This window comes from Cervus elaphus, chromosome 17 (assembly GCF_910594005.1).
Source record: "Cervus elaphus chromosome 17, mCerEla1.1, whole genome shotgun sequence".
Taxonomy (NCBI): domain Eukaryota; kingdom Metazoa; phylum Chordata; class Mammalia; order Artiodactyla; family Cervidae; genus Cervus; species Cervus elaphus.
The window spans coordinates 43,541,111-43,562,403 of record NC_057831.1 but is presented as its reverse complement, the minus strand read 5'-3'; the positions used below and the strand labels follow the sequence as shown (position 1 = coordinate 43,562,403).

The following is a 21,293-nucleotide window of genomic DNA, read 5'->3' as shown; positions in this document are numbered from 1 at the left end:
CGCAGGTATGACAGCTACGAGGAATACCAGCACGAAAGGCTCAAGAGGGAAGAATACCGCAGAGAGTACGAGAAGCGGGAATCTGAAAGGGCCAAGCAGAGGGAGAGGCAGAGACAGAAGGCAATTGTAAGCAGCCTGCGGCTTACTTTCATTTTACAGAAGGGTTTCTTTTCTCTATCTCTGTCTCTCTTTTTGGGGGGATGTGATGGGCATAGATTAGAAAATATGGTAAGGATGCTGTTAGACTATGCAGAACTCAGACTTTTGGCTTTAGCATCAGTGACTCCTCAGTCCCTCTTAACACTGATTATTGGAAAACAAAATAAGTCCATGTATTTCTCCTGCATACTACCTGTTTTTCACCCATCTGGAAGCTCATTATTGCTTTTGACTTTTGTTTCTAAAAATAGAAGGAGACGAGATGTATACTGGTCCCATTGACCTAGAGGATGAGTTCTTCATATTGTTTTCTACTGCTTTGTGCTCTGAGTGGAATATGAGGAGGTGTCACTGGATGGTTTCATCTTTTTGGCAGATGTGAGGGTTGGGTTGTCCATGGAGAGACTGTGTCTGAGTGAGATTTAAAGGCAGTGGTAGAGAAAGATTTGCTAAGTCCCTACTTTCTTCTTTGGGCTGGGTCAACACCTCAGACATCCACATTTCTTATGAGCTACTTTTCAATAACCTATCATGGATTTCAGCACCACCTACTGTAGGACATTGTGTTTACTTGACACATAGACACCACTGACCCTTTGGGATGAGGATCTAGATTGTAGGAATCTAGTTCATTCCGTTTGTCGAACCATAGGATGACATTGGGTCATCCAATTGTCAGCATCCAGTACCTGTCCCAGGCAGACATTCCTAGTTGATTAAGGAACTCTTTCCCACTGAGCCCCAATAGAGCCTTGAGAACTTTCACAACCTGGTGCTCCAGGAAGCCATGGCTCAACCATCAGAAATGGCATTGTTTTTGTTCATTGCAACTGCTGTCTGTTAGCTGCTAAGTATCATTTCAGTGAAGATCAGCTTTTGATACATCTTGCATACAAGCTAACCAGGGCTTAGGGAAATGATTTTTAACTATAAAGGTTATATGGATATGGTACCTTTAATACAACCCACAACCATCAAAAAATCTTGAAAAACCTACATAAAAGAGTGACTAATAAAGTCCAAATCAAGCATTGGCCAACAATTATCAGCTGGAGGAAAAAGATTAACTGAGAGGTTTGTTAACTCAGGCACTCAAGGAGAAAGAAGGGAGAAGTGATTGAATATTTAGGCTAAAGGTCTAGGGCTTTGCTGCCATTTAACTTTGAATCTACCTAAGACTGAATTAAAGGCCTTGTGAAAATTATAGCACTTTCCCTCATTTTTCTCAACTTTCAAATTAGCTGTAATATTAAGATCTACCAGAGTATCATTAGTTAACATTTAACAAGATGAATGAAAATGGAAAATTCAGCTTTTCTAATTTTGCTGTTTTTAATTAATAGCCTGTTCGATAACTGTAACAACTCACATTTACAGAGTGCCATATAGTTTACAAAGCTTTCTAATATGGCACATTACAGTTCATGTATACCAAAGAGAGTCATGTTGAGTAAGCATGTAAGTAACTAGCTATTTCAGTGTTTTCAAATTCATATTTGATGAAACTCTTCATGTGTATTCCCAGAAGAGTGACACTAAAGAGAGAAATTATTGTATCATATGTTTGCTCATTTGCACAAAATGTAACACAGCTATAACCAAAGCTGAGTAGATAAATATAGATAGATGGCATGTGCTTTTATTATTCCTTCCAAAGATAATATAGTGCCAGATATTTACTGGGGTGAAGAATGAGAAGGAGGGCTCCTTTTGCTAGTTTGGCTCTTTGCAAATAGATCAATAGTGTGATTCATTTGTAATATACTCTATATTCCATAGATGCCAAAGCCAAAAACACTCTTGAGGCCACTAGCCTCAGTTTGGAAGCAGATACCACCCTGCCTTTCCTTGGTGTCACAGATGTTAACAAGTTCCTTGGTTAATTCTTTAACTAAGACAATCTTGATCAATTTCCTTTGAAAGAAGGCAATTACAGTGCAAATGTCAACTTGATGTATGTTAAGTCATTATAATTAGCTAGATGTTTGTGAGAATTTTGGCTTTGAGATTTTTATTTTTATTTTTAAAAAACATTAAAAAAAGAAAACTAAGACATAGAAATTATTTACTAACACAGTGACCCACAGATAGTAAGAGATTAATATAAAGATTTGGGACTTAACTGTTAAACCAGTTAACCTGTTGGACAATTAGATGGTATTTCTGTAAATATAAGTGAAAACACATGACTATGCGAGAGCCATATGTTAGGTACCTGGGATATAAAATTAGGTAAGACTTCATCTCCACACCTTAGGGTGCTTCAAGTCCACTGACTGGTAAAGGTACGTGATGTGTTCATTGCTGTCATAGAGAATGTATCTAAGGTACTGAAATGGCATACGGGTGGGCACCCAGCCCTGGGAATGAGGGAGGCCATCCCTGGAGAGGGTAAGATTGATTTGAAATCTAAAGGGAGGAGAAGGCAAAGGTTCCTTCCATGTGAGCTGTCCAATGTGGTAGCCATCAGCCAGGAGGCTAATTAATCTACTCCCAAATTTAAATGCACTGTGTGATTGAATTTTGAAGACAGTACCAAAGAAAAAAAAAGAGTTTAAAATACTTCATTAATACTTTTTATGTAAATGGCAAGTTGAAACAATAATATTTTGGCTGTACTGAGCCAAGTAAAATACATTATTAAAATTGAATTTGTTTCTTTTTACATTTTTTAAAATGTGCCTCAGAATATTTAAAAATTACATATGGTACATTATATTTTTATTGCAAATAACTATTCTAGGCAGATACTTTAGCTCATACTAAGTCTCTGGAAAACAGCAAGATATATTGGGATACTGCTAGTCATTTAGTTATAACGCTAGTAAACAGGAGAGGCAGGAGGTGAGTCTGGGGGGCTCCCTGGTAGCCAGATACTTGTAGGGTCTTGTAAGTCATCATGAAGATTTTGAAGACTATCTTGAAGGCACAGTGGAACTGTTTAATGAGGTTACCCTTAGGAAGTTTTTCTGACTGATTTCCTTCCTCAAAATGATCTGCTTTCTTGTGCCATAATGTGTTTGCAAAGTGTATTTTTATGGAGTTGAGCATGGAGATAAAGGCAATGATTTTTGACTCATTTGGCTAGATTATCTTGAAAACTCGTTCATTGAAACAGTTCAAGGAATTAGGACAGTTTGCCTAAGTTGGTCATATAGGTGATTTTCATTCAGATTTCTAAGACACTCTTAAAGTCATGAATGAATAGCAAATTACATTTGGAATATCTTGGGTGGAATGCTGATTTATTCATTAATTCAGATCAATTTTATAATCAGGGGATGAGCAAAACAGAGACTCCAGAAGGAAATGAAAAAAAATGTTACAATCATGTAATAGGTATTTTACAGAGTTAACCTTTGCTTTCTTGTCTTGTGGTCCCTATTGACTTTTTTTCCCCTTAGTTCCATAAGAAGGAGATAGTGTAGGTCATCTATCAGGTTTTTACTGTGTATGTGTCCAAAAGTCTTTATTCAGACCAACCTCAGTGCACCGAATCAGAGAGCTAAGAAAAGACTAATAATTAGTAACACAGAATCATATGTTGTGGTTGAATGTTGTCATTGTGTAAGTTACTGCTTTCCTCCAGTTTTCATCTAAATGAGCTCAGAAACCAGTTCATCCTCTGCTTTTCTCAGTCTCACAGGCTTGAAATAATTCAGGTTATATTGGAACTCTGCAAGCCAGAGTTTAGTATTTAATGTCTAAATTGTCACTGCTCTAATTTCTCGTGGAGTTCTAAGTCCAACTCCATTTGCAATCTCTACAGTTTCCTGCCAGAAAACGTGATAATAGGATGTTAATTTAAAGGGCAAATCTAGACATTATGAAATGGCTCAGTGCTTAAATCCAAAACCAGATGTACTTGGGCAATGACTATGCCATTTCTTTTCTCTTCTCCATTGGTCAGTATGCAGCCTAGGAGCCAGAAACAGAGGCTCATCCCTGAAAATTATCAGCTTCTTCCAAATGAAAAAATAAAAAAGTTGTCTAATTTCTCATAGTTATTCTTTTTGGGGAAAATAATGTCATTTTCTGTTCAGGCCTTTTCAAGAGCTGTTCCATATGGGTGAATATGTTATATTATGAGTATAAATGCACTACTTAGAAATTTTCAGTTTTATCAGAAGTAGTTATATGTGCTCTGAGTCTGTAGTTTTCATGTTTTCTGACTCATCATGGTGTTTACTTGCATCTTAGCTCGTATTTGTGTATTAGCTCTTAAGGAGACTAATCTATATTTATTTTAATTAATTTATTTTTAATTGAAGGATCATCGTTTTACAGAATTTTATTGCTTTCTGTCAAACCTCAGTATGAATCACCCATAGGTATACATACATCCCCTCCCTTTTGAACCTCCCTCCCGCCTCCCTCCCCATCCCACCCTCTAGGCTGATATAGAGCCCGTGTTTGAGTGTTTGAGTTTCCTGAGCCGTACAGCACATTCCCATTCGCTATCTATTTTACATACAGTAATGTAAGCTTCCATGTTACTCTCTCCATACATCTAACCCTCTCCTCCCTTCTCCCCATGTCTATTCTCTATGTCTCTTTCTCTATTGCTGCCCTGCAAATAAATTCTGCCCTGCAAATACAGAAGATTTATTCTGTATATATGCATTAGTATACAATATTTATCTTTCTCTTTCTGACTTACTTCACTCTGCATAATAGGCTCTAGGTTCATCCACCTCATTAGAACTAACTCAAATGCATTCCTTTTTATGGCTGAGTAATATGCCATTATGTATATATACCACAACTTCTTTATCCATTCACCTGTCAATGAACATCTAGATTGCTTTCATGTTCTAGCTAAGACGAATCCGGATTTATTCAAATTTATCCAACCTTAGACAGTAGTAGGCACTTACTGAAGCACAATACTTTGGCATCTGTTAGAATACAGTAAATGTTAATCTCAATACTAATTTCCTTTTCTTGTTAGTCAAACCCTTTTTACCAATAATTGCTTATTTTTTTATGAGAAACAACTGCTGTATGTTTTCCCCAGCTAACTGGGCAGCTCTACCCTCTTTCTGATATAGATTTTGATACTGCAAAGTCAGTTAATTCGGTCATTTTTTTTCTTTATTTATCCCCTGTCTTGATATAATGAAGATTTACCATACCTGTTAATGTAACACAAATCTTCAATTTTATTATCCACCCCACCAGCAAACTAGCTTTTGTAAAACTTGAAGCTAAAAGATCCTTGATAAATGTCCCATCCTCCTTGATAGTGAAAACTGGTCTGAAAATCATTTTTCAAGGAGCTTTTTCCAAAGGTTTAGAGTTCCTCCAAGCCTTTAAGAAGCTGGAAATGTTATTAGGCATTTTGATTTCTTTTCCTTTCATCTCCTGTTTAGAAATTAATGTCTTGAAAAATTGGCTGCAAATGTTAAGGTTTTTTAAAGATATGGAATCTATTCATCTGTCTAATAAAACTGCAACATGTTAAAAATAATCGATTCTTCACTAGACATTTTGGCCAGTCTTGGGAAGATTTTTATCTTTGCTTTTTAGACCTTCAGATGCCTTTTAATTTCATTTTTTAACACTAGGAAACCAAACACTCTAATCATTTTCTCAAATGAGAATTTCAACATGTATTCAGTCTCTGATCTTTGTAAGGTAACAAGACGTGGTCCCATTCCTGTGTTATATAAAAAGAGATTGACAGTCAAACAGGTGATTTTAAGGGATTGTGGACTAGTCATTTCTATTTCTGTCTCTCCTATCTAGCTTGTGTCTTCTTTTTACCACAGAATGTATCAGTATCTGATATAAAAGGTCCTCTGGTTTATTTTCTTTGTAGGATTATTGTTGCATATAGTTTCGTATAAAGAAGCAATTCAGAGACTATCCCGATATGTCTGCATATGGACGTGCATATGGTCGATTTTCGCTTTAACTTTGAATTTCCTTGAAGATGAACATAGGCTGTGTGTATTCCTATAATGGTAGCTGAGCAATTTCTTTATGATGGTTCAAGTTTTTTTTTGCTCTCTTCTACATTTCTCCCTCCTTTTCCTCTATACAGTAGTAACCTTCCTAAAAATGTTCATTAAAAAAAAAAAAAAAGCAGTGCATAACACTCATGCCGGCAGGCGCCAGGAAGTTTAGATAACAGTCCCATCAAGTTCGGCTGTTTGGAGGGAGCTGGCTGCATAAATAGAATGGAATGTGATGTGATGATTCCCTTGTTCAAGTGTACAACATTGCCCCGGGATATCTCCCTTTATATTTATTGACCTCCAGGATGTGTGGGGTACTCTGCAACAACACAATCACAACCTTCAGCTGAGACATACAATCTACATGGAAGTGAATTGGGCAGCCCACTCTGCCTACTGTACTTCATCTGGTCAGTTACGTAGGCTCAATAGCTGCTGTCAAAGGAATTGTGTTTTACCAGTTGCTTCAGCAGAGTGAAAAAAGTGAATCCTTACACTTAACCCTGTAACAACAAATCATGGAAACCTTTGTTAGTACACCCAGCTGAGTTACCTGAGCAAAGTTTTTCCTATGATAAAAGCGCCAAACCTGGTTTTCATTCTCCATTGTCTTAGAGACTCTCAGAGAGTAAGGGCCACACTTGGGTGCCTTTGATGTAATGAAGGGTATGGAGCTAGGTCTTGAAAATGATTAGTTGACTATTGATTGATTTTTCAACAAATATGCATTAAGAAGACTCTTGTTTTGTATACTCTTAAAATAAGTACTCGACAGGACTGATATGGTCACTGCTTTCATAAAGTTTTCATTGTAGGGGGATATAGACATTGAAGACATTGAACACTAAATAAGCTATTAATATTTAATTATAATTGGGCACAAGGGACTTCGACGTGGCTTAGTAGTAAAGAATCCACCTGCCAATGCAGAAGACATGGATTTGGTCCCTGGGTTGGAAAGATCCCCTGGACAAGGTAATGGCCACCCACTCCAGTATTCTTGCCTGGAAAATTCCATGGACAGAGGAGCCTTGTGAGCTACAGTCCATGGGGTCACAAAAGAGGTAGGGACTAAACAACAGCACAGAACTACAGAGAAGTAGACTGTTCTATTAGAGCAACTTATAATGGGAACTAAGCCTCATCTGAGGTCTCAGAAAGGAAACAGTCATTGAATTCACTGTAACTCTAGACAATATGTGTGTATGTTGATGGAGAGGAGGGAGGGACAGTGTGGAAAGGATATTCCAAGTAGTGGAGAAGTACCTTATGCAAAGGCCTTAGGAAAGGAAGGAGCCTAGTATATACTAGGGACTGATAGAAGGTCAGTGTGGCTCAAAGTAGAGGAAAGGAAAGAATAAGGTGTGGGGGCTGAAGCCCAAGATGGAGACAGATCCAGATCCCAGATCCAGACAGAAGGACCTGATAGATTCTGTCAATGATTTAAGTCTTTCCCTAAATGTTGTGAGAAAGCATTGAAATGTTTTCGATCTTAATTGGCATGATCCTGTTCTCTTAGTAAAAACTATTCTGGCTGAAGTGAACAAATAAATTGGAGGAGGGTAAACAGCAGACACAGGATCCGAATTAAGAGGCTGTTACATTAGTTCAGAAGCTTGATTTAGGGGAGATGAGATCAAAGGGGCAGATTTAGGAAGTTAAAACCCACAGGACTTAAGGAGTGATTGGATGTGAGGAGGGGACTAAGTGGGGGAGAATTAAGGAAGGCCCTTGGGTTTTTATCCTGAATAACTGGATGGATAGTGTTAGCTTCACTGATACAAGAACATTTCAGGAAAGACCCAGTCAGAAGAAGATGAATTGGAGAGTTTGGTTTGGCTAATGTTGGTCTAGTTTGAGGTGCCTAGGTGATATCCAACCTGAGACGTCAGATAGGTAGTTGGTTATTCGAATGTGAAGCTCAAAGTAATTTCCCTATTGAAAATGAAAATATGCGTTCTGCATATGATGAAAGAAGATGAGACATGGATGATCGAATCACCTGGAAGGATATGTATTATAGGATATGTCTGTGAATTGTTCAGTTGTACTTCACAAGCATTTATTGATTGTCCTCTCTTTGCCAGGTCTTTTGCTAAATATTGGACACATGAAAAGGACATGCATTCAGTAAATAATGTAGGATATCTCTTTGCCTTAAGCCTAAATGACTTTTTTTTTTTTTAACATCTAAGACAACATATCCTAAGCACATCCAGAGAAAACTCTTAGGCAAGCTAAATCTGTGCCTTAGTCCTATGATTCCTAGTTTCTGCCTCCATCTAACTTAAATCTCTCCAACTGCAAGTTCATTTCATTCTTGTTTGTCATCGATAGATGTACAGGCTAGTTGGTAAGGACATTCGTATTAACTTCTTCCATTCTTGAAAAATCTTTTTTTCAGTTTTGAGAGAGATGATCATCTTTGGCCTTATCTTCTTAGAACAAGAAATATAGGATTATATCTTACACTAAGAATGTGTTCTTGTTCTTCAAAAAAATGAATCCATTCTCAGGCTATAAAATATTTTTCCCGTGTTTTGTAGGTTATAAATTGTTGTTGACTTTAAGATTATGATGATATTGACTCCACTTGTGAAAATTAGGCCACACCCTTCACATCTGTTCCTAAAATAAGATTCACTGGCAAAGTGAAATTTATAGCCTCTTTTATAGCTCTTATTCTTTGGAGACCCATGGCTTAAAATGGCCTATATTTTAAAACTGTATTTTTAAAATTATTGTCTTTGGGCCACCTGTATCAGAGACACTGGGGTATACTTGTTAAAAATAAAGATCATTGAACACTATCTTCCAATTTTTTTTAATATAGCTGGAATAAACCCCAATAATTTGCATTTTAATAAGCCCCCCCAGGTAATTTATATTTATACTAGAGTTTAAGAATCAATATTTTGAGGGATATCAAGATTTATACATCAAACTATCATGCTGTACACCTTAAAATTATACAGTAATGTACATAAGTTATTTGTCAATAGAAATTTTAAAAATGCACATGTTTTATTATTATAATTCTGAGTTAAGGAGAAGTTAAATGGTTTTGCAAACCAGGTCAGTTTCTTACCAATTTTGAAGATTAATAGTGGAATCACAATTGTTAAAATATTTAATAGATATTATTCAGCTCTTTAGTGATAAAAAGACCACACTACACGTATTTTTTTAATAATACATTAAATTTCATGTTGCAAAGGAACAGAGACAGAAAAGGTAGAAGAGAGTGAGATGCAGTGAGTGAAATTGGAGAAATGGAAAACTTGGTTCAAGCATAGTCTTCTGTTAAGTCTTAGCGTGTATTTTGCTTTAATTGGCATGCCGTGGGGGTTCTTGTTATGCATGATTGTGTCTTCTTAAATGGTTCTGGTATCAATGTCTTTCCTATCTTCAGAACTAGAAAGTCTCTTCTCACTTCCCCCTCCAGGAAGAGCGCCGTGTGATTTATGTTGGTAAAATCAGACCTGACACAACACGGACAGAACTGAGGGACCGTTTTGAAGTTTTTGGTGAAATTGAGGAGTGCACAGTAAATCTGCGGGATGATGGGTGAGAATCTTCAAGATTATTTCTTGTTTAGAAGCTGACATATGTAAAAAATTATGGCTGTAAGATTACCAGGATGGGAATGCTTTGACAGATGACATGTTGAGTTCAGAACCTTATTTATTTTCTTTCATCCCTATTTATTAATCTTTCTAGTTGAGATTTCCTGTCCCAGAAATAAGTATTTAGCGGCTTGACAGGACAATCACACTGATAAATGGATGCAGTGGTTCAGAGGCTGGCACCAGCAAAGTCTCCAAAGTGGAAAGGGTTACAGTCATATATGCTAATGCTTCCTCACTGGCTTTGAACTTTTCCTCTTTGTCTGTTGCAGAGACAGCTATGGTTTCATTACCTACCGTTATACCTGTGATGCTTTTGCTGCTCTTGAAAATGGATACACTTTGCGCAGGTCGAATGAAACTGACTTCGAGCTGTACTTTTGTGGACGCAAGCAGTTTTTCAAGTCTAACTATGCAGACCTAGGTATGGATTTTACTGTACGTAGAATGAGGAATCCATAATGTTGAGTTCAAAATGGAAGCATATGTAAACTGTAGGCACATTGGGTCAAACCATTACTGCCTTTTACTAAAGGAAATATTTGAATACAGATTTTATCCTTTTTTTTTTTTTTTTAACTTTTTAACATATGAGATGATTTCAGAAGGGGCTTAGATTTTGGTAACCAAGAGAAGCAGATTGTTTCTCTTGCCTGCCCAGATGCTGGAATTCTTCACTGTTTGTGCGTCTTTGTGTGTGTGGTGTTGTATTTGGTGTGTTCACGTATTTGTTTTTAATCTCTTGTTGCTTTTGTGCCTACCCTGAATCCTTTTATACAGATTGTAGCATTGGCATCATTGCTTTGCAGAGCAGAATATGCAAAAGTTTTATTCTTTTTTTCCCTATTATCTCACCAACTCTTAGAAATGTTAGCATTTCCTACAAATTATACTCAGAGGAAAAAGTAAAATTCCATGTGCTAAATCACACTATACTTTCTTTAAAACAAAAGAAGAAAATAAACCTGCTATTCTTTGAGTGCTTCCATAGGATGGGTACTGTGCCAAGGTTTTGCAAGTATTTTCTCATTTAATTACCAGAACAATCCTAGAAGTGGATATTATGTATTATCATCCCCATTTTACAGATAAGGAAACTGAAGAATAGATAAGTATTCATCTTTCCTGTTATAAAAATTGTGCAGACTCAAGGGGTAACATTTGGAAAATATACAAAGGTATCGAGAAAAATAGTAAAATTACCTATCAGCTTCTCACCTAGAGATAACCACTGTTACCAAGTGAGTAATGTGCTATTCAGTATTTTGTTTCAGAACATTGAATTTCTTATAGTTGAGGTTATATTATACATATATAGACTTTAAAAATCTACTTTTCTCAATTAACATTATGTAAGTTCATTTTTCACTGTGACTCACAGGGTTAAAAATGATTTGCCAGTATATTTTAATGGTTGTACAGTATTATGTTTGATGAGCAGTACCACTATATTTAATCATTCCATCACAGCTAAACACATTTTCTGGTTTTGATATTATAAACAATGGCACAATGGACATCTTAATTTCCTTTCCAATTTTAATTTTGCTCCTTTCCATATTAGTCCCTATCTCATGTGTGTATTATAAGCCTTTATGTTCCTTTATGAAATAATGAAGGAAAATGGCCAGTGTCTTATGCATATGACAATTATTAAATCAATTTATAATAATAATAATCATGAAATTAACATAGAAATCTGCTCTTAAGCATTATTACATGTCTATCTGTACTTACTTTGGCTTGGTATAAAGAAAAAAAGTAAATACCAAATATAGGTTTTTTTCCTTCCTTCCACCGAATTGATGTCTTCTAGAGTAATTGATATAGGTGGGGTGCATTGTTCAGGGGGAATATGCTATAATTCACTTCACAAGCTAAATAGATAGTATGAAGCAGGGGAGAGGCAGCTGACTGTTAGATAGAAGCCTAGGGATGAAAATATAAAAGGTGGCAAGTCATTTGTTCAAATGTTGGCTGATAAAAACAGTCAAGACAGATTGAAGTCTTGAGTTGATTTGACTTATTTTCTTCAGTGATGAAGGCCAGGGTGTTTTCTAGTGTCTCAAAACATCTAAAGTTTAAAATAAGCTACCTAGAGGGGCCTTTAGATCATGATTCATCACTGGTAGAGGGAGGATTGGATAGTACTTCCAAATTGAGCTGGAGCCTCCCTGAAATATTTCTAAGAAGAATGCTTCCCCCTCTTCTTATCTCTCTGCCTCGCCAGTGGCAATAGAAACTTTACCATTGCTAAGCTGGTTCTGTATTTCCTGAAAAGTATGTTTGATGTGTATTGTAGCAGCATAGGTTTTTCCAGTTCCCTCCAGCCTTACAATCACAGGAAAGGTAGTGGATCTGAGTATAGGCCTAGTGTAGTTTGACAGCGCATTGGCTCTGGAATCTTGCAGGCCTGGTTTTGAAACCTGAGTTAGCTTTTGACCTTGAGCAATTAAACTCCCTCGACTCCTGGTGCTTCATTTGTAAAATACTTTATAATGTTGCTGTGAAGATTATATACAGTTTACGAAGGCCTTACCACAGTGTCAGTGTCTGGCACAAAATAGATTCTCAATAAATGGTAGCTATAATTATAATAAAAAAGGATGGCAATGGGTAGTTATACATTTCAAATTATTTTAAAATGGAAGAATCAACACCAGGGACTAGCTTTGGAACTGAACATCATCTTGTATGTCTTGTCTCTCTTCCTTGAAGAGTTCAAGTTGAGTGCTTCAGGCCATGAATGCCGAATAAGGTGCCTAAACCCAGGGGGTTGCAAGAGTCAGACACAGCTTAGCGACTAAACAACAAGCATATACTGGACTCAGAAGAATTGGCCGCTTCTGTGCACATCAAGATTAAAGTGTTAAAATGCTGTGATACTGATTAATTTTACCAAAAGTAAAGCAACCTATCATTTAGATTACCATTTTAAAAAAATTTTATTTGCTTTCCTAAATTAAGTTAGTTCACATATCCCATTTCTCTGATATTTTGAAATTGAAGTATAGTTGATTTACAATGTTGTGTTAGTTTCAAGCATACAGCAAAGTGCTTCTGTATGCTTGAAACTATATATACGTGTATATATATGTGTGTGTGTATATACACACACACACATTTATGTATACATATACATATATATGTATTTATCTTCTTTTGAGGGCTTTACTAGTGGCTCAGTGGTAAAGAATCTGCATGCCAATGCAGGAGACATTGGGCTCGATCCCTGGGTTGGGAATACCCCCTGAAGAAGGAAATGGCAACCTACTCCAGTATTACCTGGGAAATCCCATGGACCAAGGAGCTGGCAGGCTACTACAGTCCATGGGGTGGCAAAGAGTTGGACGTGACTGAGTGACTAAACAATGACAATAATACTCTTTTTCAGGTTCTTTTCCATTATAGCTATTACAACATGTTGAGTGTAGTTTTTGTATTATACTATAGGTCCTCGTTTACCTGTTTCATATGTAGCAGTGTGCATATGTTAATCTCAACTGACTGATTTACCTCCTCTCTGTCCCCCTCCCCCACTATCTCCTTTGGTTACCATGTTTGTTTTCTATGTCTGTGAGTCTATTTTTCTTTGTAAATAAGATTATTTATACTGCTTTTTTTTTAGATTCAATATATAAGTGATATTATATCTTTGTCTTTCTTCAAATATCAAGGTCTGACTTCACTTAGTTTGATAACCCATGTTGCTGAAAATGGCAATATTTCATTTTTATGACTAAGTAATAATCCATTATATGAATGGTTTAGTTGCTAAGTCATGTCCAACTCTTGCAACCCCATGGTCTGTAGCCAGGCTCCTCTGTATATCATATCACCACATCTTATTTATTCATTCATCTACTGATGGACATTTAAGTTGTTTCCATGTCTTGGCTGTTATAAACAGCTGCATGAACATTGGAGTGCATGTATCTTTTCCAATTAGAATTTTCTTCAGACATGTTCCCAGGAGTGAGACTGCAGGCTGGTATGGCAACTCTATGTTTAGTTTTTTTAAGAAACCTCTATTCTGTTCTCCATAATGGCTACTCCAATTTACATTGCCACTATCAATCTAGGAAGATTTCTTTTTCTCCCTCTTCAGCATTTATTATTTGCAGACTTATAAATGATACCCATTTTAACTGGTGTGAGATGATACCTCATCATTGTTTTGATTTACATTTCCCTAATAATTAGCAATATTGATCATCTTTTCATGTGCCTATTGGCCATGTGCATGTTTTCTTTGCAGAAATATCCCTATTTAGGTCTCCATTTCTTGGCTGTTGAGGTTACTTAATGGTTATTACAACACTATTAATGTAAAATGCAGTAATTCCAGTTACTATTTATGAGCTTTATAAATGGGACTCAGAATTTAAAGGGATGATCAAGCTTACCATGATGAAGACAGTGTTTAAGTCTGGTTTCTGTGAATCTGTTATCCGTGTATCTTTCTATTTACTGTTCTATAAACAGATGGATCTTTCCATTTGAAAGAGCTTGATGAAAAATCTTAAAGAGGAAAGACAGAAATTAAATTAGAACTATAGGGTAAAAATAGAAGGATGGATCAGGATTAAGAATATGTTCATTTTTATCAGGAATTAGTTATGATCAAATTAGAATTTATACTTAAGCAAGAAAAAGGAAATAAATAACATGTTGGTCACAAACTCAATTTATTAACTCAAAGAAATGTATTACATTATCAGCATCCTGAATATATATGTAACTTTTAATATACACTTGCCATTCATTGGTAAGTCAGTCCCAGATCTCAGCACAAATATTTTCAATCAGGTTTTTAATAATATGCAGGTGGTCAGTAAAATACATTTATTCAATAAATATTGAGTCTCCACTTTGTGCCCACAGTTTTCTAGGTGCTAGGAATATAGCTGTGATGTGACTTATTTCTGTTAATATGGTATTATTATTTATAAAATTTTATTTTTAAAACTTATTAGAGTGGTTTTCAGGTTATTCCTATAAAAATTTCATTATATCAACTTGTGGATATATCCTTCCTTTAGTGGAGAGAAAGTGGATGTTATTGCCCTAGAAGTTACAGGTGGATGCATTCTCTCTTCAAGCAATAAAAATTATTTTGTGGGTGCCTAGTGACATATGTATGCCCATGAAAGTTGGTATATATGTAAGCATCAGCCACCATATTTCACAGTGAAGAAACTCTTGATAACCACTGTATCAAAGTACTTTTAATATTTGCTAATGAAAACACAGACTGAAATTCTGAGGTTTGTGTAGAATGATCTTAAGACATTTTAATTCTCAAAATTTCCTCCAAGGAAAGAGTCACACATATGGTCATGTGGACTTCATGTCACACAGACTGCCATCACTGAATGACTCATTCATCTTCTTCTACAATGTAACTGAAATTCTGATTTCAAGCTAATCTCTAGCAATGAGCAGGACTTATTTTTTGTCTTTATAAAAAGATTATGGTTTGAACAACAGCTGCTTAGGCAGCTTTAGTTATACAATCAAACTATTCATTAGGCTTTCAAGAGAAGAGTGTAAGCCTGTGTAATTTAAGATTGATCGTGTAAAATTTGGGAGGTGAAAGATGGGCCCTTTTTGTCCTGTTTTTGTATTTGAAGCTGACTGTAATTGTTCACCTTACCTGGACAAAGAAACGCAGTAGAGACAAGGGATGATGAGAATGGGGGAAAAAAGTGAAAGAATTTCCCTGTCTTTAAATGTAAGATGTCTTTAAAGTAGATTGAAACGGGTGAGGTAGGGGAAACAACCTGGTTCTGTAGAACTTGACGGATTTGCCACCTTTTCATCAGAACAACTTGTGAAGCCAATGATTAGCCTCCATCTTATCTCATATTACCCTTTTCTTTCACTTTGAGCATTTCTGTTTTGTAATTTAATCTGGGTAAAACACAAATATGCATATTTTAGTAGGATTGTTAATGTTCCCCAGAAAGGTTTTGTCTTCCCTTCAAGTAAGTACTTTCGAAAGAATGAATGTGTTTGCCTGAGGCTGTCTATTGTGTATACAAGATACCCTTTCTCAAGCTGAAAGACCTGAAGGAATGGTAGACTTTTTCTTAGGTGTCAATGGCAAAAAATCAGAAATATTCAAAGGATTTTTACTTTATACCCAGTGGGACTGAAATATATCAATTTTGTTCAGGGCTACTGAAGTGGCATGTGGAGCTTTGCACAAATGCTTACTTCGACTAGTTTAAGGATCTAAGAAAGACCATAGCTTTATTTGAAGTTGTGTGATAGTTGCTCAGTCGTGTCCAACTCTTTGTGACCCCATGGGCTGTAGCCCACCAAGCTCCTCTGTCCATGGGATTCTCCAGGCCAGAATACTGGAGTGGGTCGCCATTCCCTTCTCCAGGGAATCTTCCAGACCCAGGTATTGAGCCCAGATCTCCTGAACTGCAGGCAGATTCTTTACCATCTGAGCCACCAGGGAAGCCCCATTAGTGAGTCAAGAGGTTGAATTTGCCCTCCCTGGACATGAAGCATTTTCCTAAACCTTCTAATTTGGGGAGAGCTTGTACCACCGTTGCTGGGGTCCCTCAAGGCACTTGAGAACTTAGGTCCTTCCAACTTTTTCAAGGGGAGCAGCAGACTGATGAGTCTGGCTTTTATACTTAATGAAATCAATCCCAATGAACAGAAAAATTAGTTCTAGCTTCTACTTTTTCCTCTCCACCTAAGTTGTTGAGGAACCTGGGGAAGTCATTTAACATAGCAGGAAGGAGGAGGGCCTTACTTTTAAAGCAGGTTGATTGCCTAGGTTGCTATTGAAAAGAAATAGCCTGTTTTGATTACCTCCCAGGAATGTTGAAATCCAAAATGAGTCAATAGATAAGTGTTTTGAGTACTCATCACTCCCTACCCTCTGCAAATATATATAAGTGGTATAAACCAATAAATATATAAGCATAATTAATTAAAATATTGGTGTATATATACCATACCATCTACCATATGAATACCTTCTGCAGATATACACATAATTATTAATATTCATACATATAAATACCTCCTGCAAATATGTGTAAATATATGTACATATATATGTACATACTAGCACAAACCTCATATACTAATTAAAGTTGGGCATATTTTGTTAAAGTGTATTAACCGGATAAATTGTCTTTGAATTGGGTTATCTTAAATTAGATGATTGAATTAATGACCATAAGCAAAGTGTACCTCTGACCTGGCTTGGGTTTCTTTCAGATTCAAATTCAGATGACTTTGACCCTGCTTCCATCAAGAGCAAGTATGACTCTCTGGATTTCGATAGTTTACTGAAAGAAGCCCAGAGAAGCTTACGCAGGTAATATGTTCCCTGGCTAAGGATGACAGAGGCATGGTGAATACCTCACGGGACAGCGCGTCCTTCCCTAAAAGACTATTGCAAGTCATACTTAGGAATTTCTCCTACTTTACACTCTCTGTACAAAAACAAAACAACAACAATACAAGAACAACAACAATGGTTTACATGAACCCAGCTGCTGAAGAGGCAAGAGACAGGATGGAATTCCAGTAAGCACATGTTTATTCATGGGTGTCAGCTTTGCTTTCCCTGAGTCTCTTGGTGATGGAGAGAGAGTGTGTGTGTGTGTGTGTGTGTGTGCGCACGCGCGTGCCTGTGTGTGTATTTGCCTGGTTTGGGGGAAGTATGTATGTACAGGTGGGAACTGGGGACACCTGACCAGAGCGTGCAAGGGCAGACCACTTCGAATGGCAGCAGTTCCATGAAGACACACCTAAAACCTAGAACTTCAAAATGTTCATATTCTATTCAAAAGGAAAAAAAAAAAAAAATATGTACATCCAAAAGGAAAGAAAGCTAACCAACCAACCACAGGCCACCCTAAAATGACAGCCACTGATGTCTGGGCATCAGCCTCCGTACTCTATTCCTTTTTTTAAGAAAGTGCAAAATCAACGTGAAGCAAGCTTTCTCTCACAACGTAATGATTATATGACAATCCTGAAGAAACCGCAGGTTCTCTAGAACTCATATCCTTTCTCTCTCTTTTTCTTTCTTTTTTTCCTTTTTCCTTTTGCCAAGGAATCTGGGTGGGAGAGGATGCTGCAGGCACCGAATGCTCAACTTTCCTAACATTTTGAAGTTTCTGTAGTTCGTCCTTCCTCCTGACACCCATGTAAATGTCCAAAACGTTGATCTCCCACTGCAAATTTCAAAAGCCTTGTCAGTGGTCAAGCGTGAAGCTTGTTCAGTGGTTGTTTCTGAGGAGCGAGCACAGTGTTACGTTACTGAGGAGAGTTGGGTAGAACTCTCTGGGATGTGTTCAGCTCGTGTAATTGCTACATTCTCTGATGTAGTTAAGTATTTACAGATGTTAAATGGAGTATTTTTATTTTGTGTACATACTATACAATGATGTTCTTTTTTTGTTACAGCTATGCACTGTAAATGCAGCCTTCTTTTCAAAAACTGCTAAATTTTTCTTAATCGAGAATATTCAAATGTAATTATGAGGTGAAACAATTATTGTACACTAACATATTTAGAAGCTGAACTTACTGCTTATATATATTTGATTGTAAAACAAAAAAAGGACAGTGTGTGTGTCCATTGAGTGCAACACAACAAATGATGCTTTATGCACAACCATCCCCTCTTAGGTGAGCTTCGATCTAAGCATCTTGTCAAGAAACCTCCTAGCCCCCTAAAGGTATTAACCACTTCTGCAATATTTTTCCACATTTTCTTGTTGCTTGTTTTTCTTTGAAGTTTTATACACTGGATTTGTTAGGGGAATGAAATTTTCTCATCTAAAATTTTTCTAGAAGATATCATGATTTTATGTAAAGTCTCTCAATGGGTAACCATTAAGAAATGTTTTTATTTTCTCTATCAACAGTAGTTTTGAAACTAGAGGTCAAAAATCTTTTTAAAATGCTGTTTTGTTTTAATTTTTGTGATTTTAATTTGATACAAAATGCTGAGGTAATAATTATAGTATGATTTTTACAATAATTAATGTGTGTCTGAAGACTCTCTTTGAAGCCAGTATCTCTTTCCCTTGGCAGAGTATGATGATGGTATTTATCTGTATTTTTTACAGTTATGCATCCTGTATAAATACTGATGTTTCATTCCTTTGTTTACTAAAGAGACATATTTATCAGTTGCAGATAGCCTATTTATTATAAATTATGAGTTGATGAAAATAATAAAGCCAGTGGAAATTTTCTACCTAGGATGCATGGCAATTGTCAGGTTGGAGTTTAAGTGTTTCATTTGGGAAATTCCGCTTTGCAGAAGCAGTGTTTCTACTTGCACTAGCATGGCCTCTGACGTGACCATGAAGTTGTTCTTGATGACATTGCTTCTGCTAAATTCAATAAAAAAAAAAACTTCAGAAAAACCTCCATTTTTGAGCATCAGGATTTCCTCTGAGTGTGGAGCCCTGGAATGGAAGTCAGTAAAGTTTGGCGTGTGTATTCAAGTTTCTGAGTTGAGATTCAGTTACAGTATGGCCGACATGACTTTTCTGGAAGACATGATATACCTACTATGTAACCATTCTTTTCCTTTCTCTCGCCCAACACGATCGTATAAAAATGGATTACACCCCCAGGCCAATGCAGCTAATTTTGAAAGCTGCATTCATTTATCACCAGCATATTGTGTTCAGAGTGAATCCACTGTCTGTCCTGTCGGATGCTTGCTTGAGTTTTTGGCTTCTTATTTCTAAGTAGATAGAAAGCAATAAAAATACTATGAAATAAAAGAACTTGTTCACAGGTCCTGCGTTACAACCGTAACACATCTTTAATCTGCCTAATTCTTGTTCTGTAGGTTAAATGCAGGTATTTTAACTCTGTGTGGACGCCAAACTAAAGTTTACAGTCTTTCTTTCTGAAATCTGAGTATCTTCTGTTGTAGAATAAGAATAAAAAAGACTATTAAGAGCAATAAATTATTTTTAAGAAATCGATATTTAGTAAATCATATTATGTGTTCAAGGACCAGATACGTTCTCTATTTTGCCTTTAAATTTTTTGTGATCCAATTTTCAATACATTCTCCTTTTTGCCCTGGATCGTTGACATGAGTCAAAGACTGGGTTTCTTTTCTTACTTGTCAAAAGACAACACTACAGATTTCATGTTGAGGATTCATTTATTCCCACCCTTCTGGCCTGACAAATATTGTTACCATGAAGATAGTTTTCCTCCATGGACTTCAAGTTGCATCTAAAATTAGTGCAAAGAGAGAATCACTAGACCATCCAAATAGAGCTTTTGTATCTTATGCAGACACTGTGGGTAGCCCATCAAAATGTCAACTGTGTTCCTTTTATTTTTATTTTTAATTTTTTTGGAGAGTATATTTCAAATGAACACATGCACCCCATCATCACTGGAGGCAAATTTCAGCATAGATCTGTAGGATTTTTAGATGACCCTGGGCCATTGCCTTCATGCTGTGGTAAGTACCACATCTACAATTTTGGTAACTGAACTGGTGCTTTAGAAATGTGGGGTTTTTTTTTTAAGAGATGTAGCAGAATAATTCTTCCAGTGCAACAAAATCAATTTTTGCTAAATGACTCTGAGAGCAACGGTTGGGCTGTCAACATTCAAAGCAGCAGAGAGGGAACTTTGCACTATTGGGGTGTGATGGTTGGGTCAGTTGAAAAAAAAGGAAACCTTTTCATGCCTTTAGATGTGAGCTTACAGTAGGTAATGATTATGTGTCCTTTTTTGATGGCTGTAACGAGAACTTCAATCACTGTAGTCTAAGACCTGATCTATAGATGACCTAGAATAGCCATGTAATATAATGTGATGATTCTAAATTTGTACCTATGTGACAGACATTTTCAATAATGTGAACTGCTGACTTGATGGAGCTACTTTAAGATTTGTAGGTGAAAGTGTAATACTGTTGGTTGAACTATGCTGAAGAGGGAAAGTGAGTGATTAGTTGAGCCCTTGCCGGGCGTTTTTTTCCACCTGCCAATTCTACATGTATTGTTGTGGTTTTATTCATTGTATGAAAATTCCTGTGATTTTTTTTAAATGTGCAGTACACATCAGCCTCACTGAGCTAATAAAGGGAAACGAATGTTTCAAATCTACTTCTGCTTTTCTTATTTATCATAACGAAACTCCTGGCACGTTCTTCAGATCCGTACACGTTACTCGCTTATCATTATTCTGTTTCCTCTCTCGATCACCTGCCCTGCCCTTGCTTTTCCATATTCATGAATGGATTTCAGCTCTAAGGTAACGTGCGCCTTCTGTATTTTACCTTGTCTCCTTTCAAACAGTAAAGGCGGAACTGGTGATTTCTCTAATGAGAAGTGACGTCGGACTTTATCAAACAGATTAGCTCTGTTTTTGTACTTAACCCTGGAAAGTATGAATTTTAAGTACAAGCCGCTGCCTCAGTGGGAAAGCTGCTGAATATTTCAGCTTAGGAAGCAATTCTACCGTAATGGACTGAATATATATTTTTATTGAAGTATAGTTGAACTATACCATCCATTGAACA

The 21,293-nt window shown here is 36.6% G+C and overlaps 1 protein-coding gene across 5 annotated transcripts in view; it reads left to right on the top strand.

Moving 5' to 3' along the window:
* PPARGC1A (PPARG coactivator 1 alpha) overlaps window positions 1-20,873 on the top strand; it is a 695,201-nt gene extending 674,328 nt beyond the window's left edge. For all 5 annotated transcript variants that reach the window (XM_043871001.1, XM_043870999.1, XM_043871000.1 and 2 more), the window contains 4 exons: window positions 6-126; window positions 9,565-9,686; window positions 10,018-10,169; window positions 16,991-20,873. In XM_043871001.1, the coding sequence (XP_043726936.1) occupies window positions 6-126; window positions 9,565-9,686; window positions 10,018-10,169; window positions 16,991-17,094 (499 nt within the window). In that variant the 3' untranslated portion in view covers window positions 17,095-20,873. The remainder of the gene's footprint in view (window positions 1-5; window positions 127-9,564; window positions 9,687-10,017; window positions 10,170-16,990) is intronic.
* The last annotated feature ends 420 nt before the right edge of the window (window positions 20,874-21,293 follow it).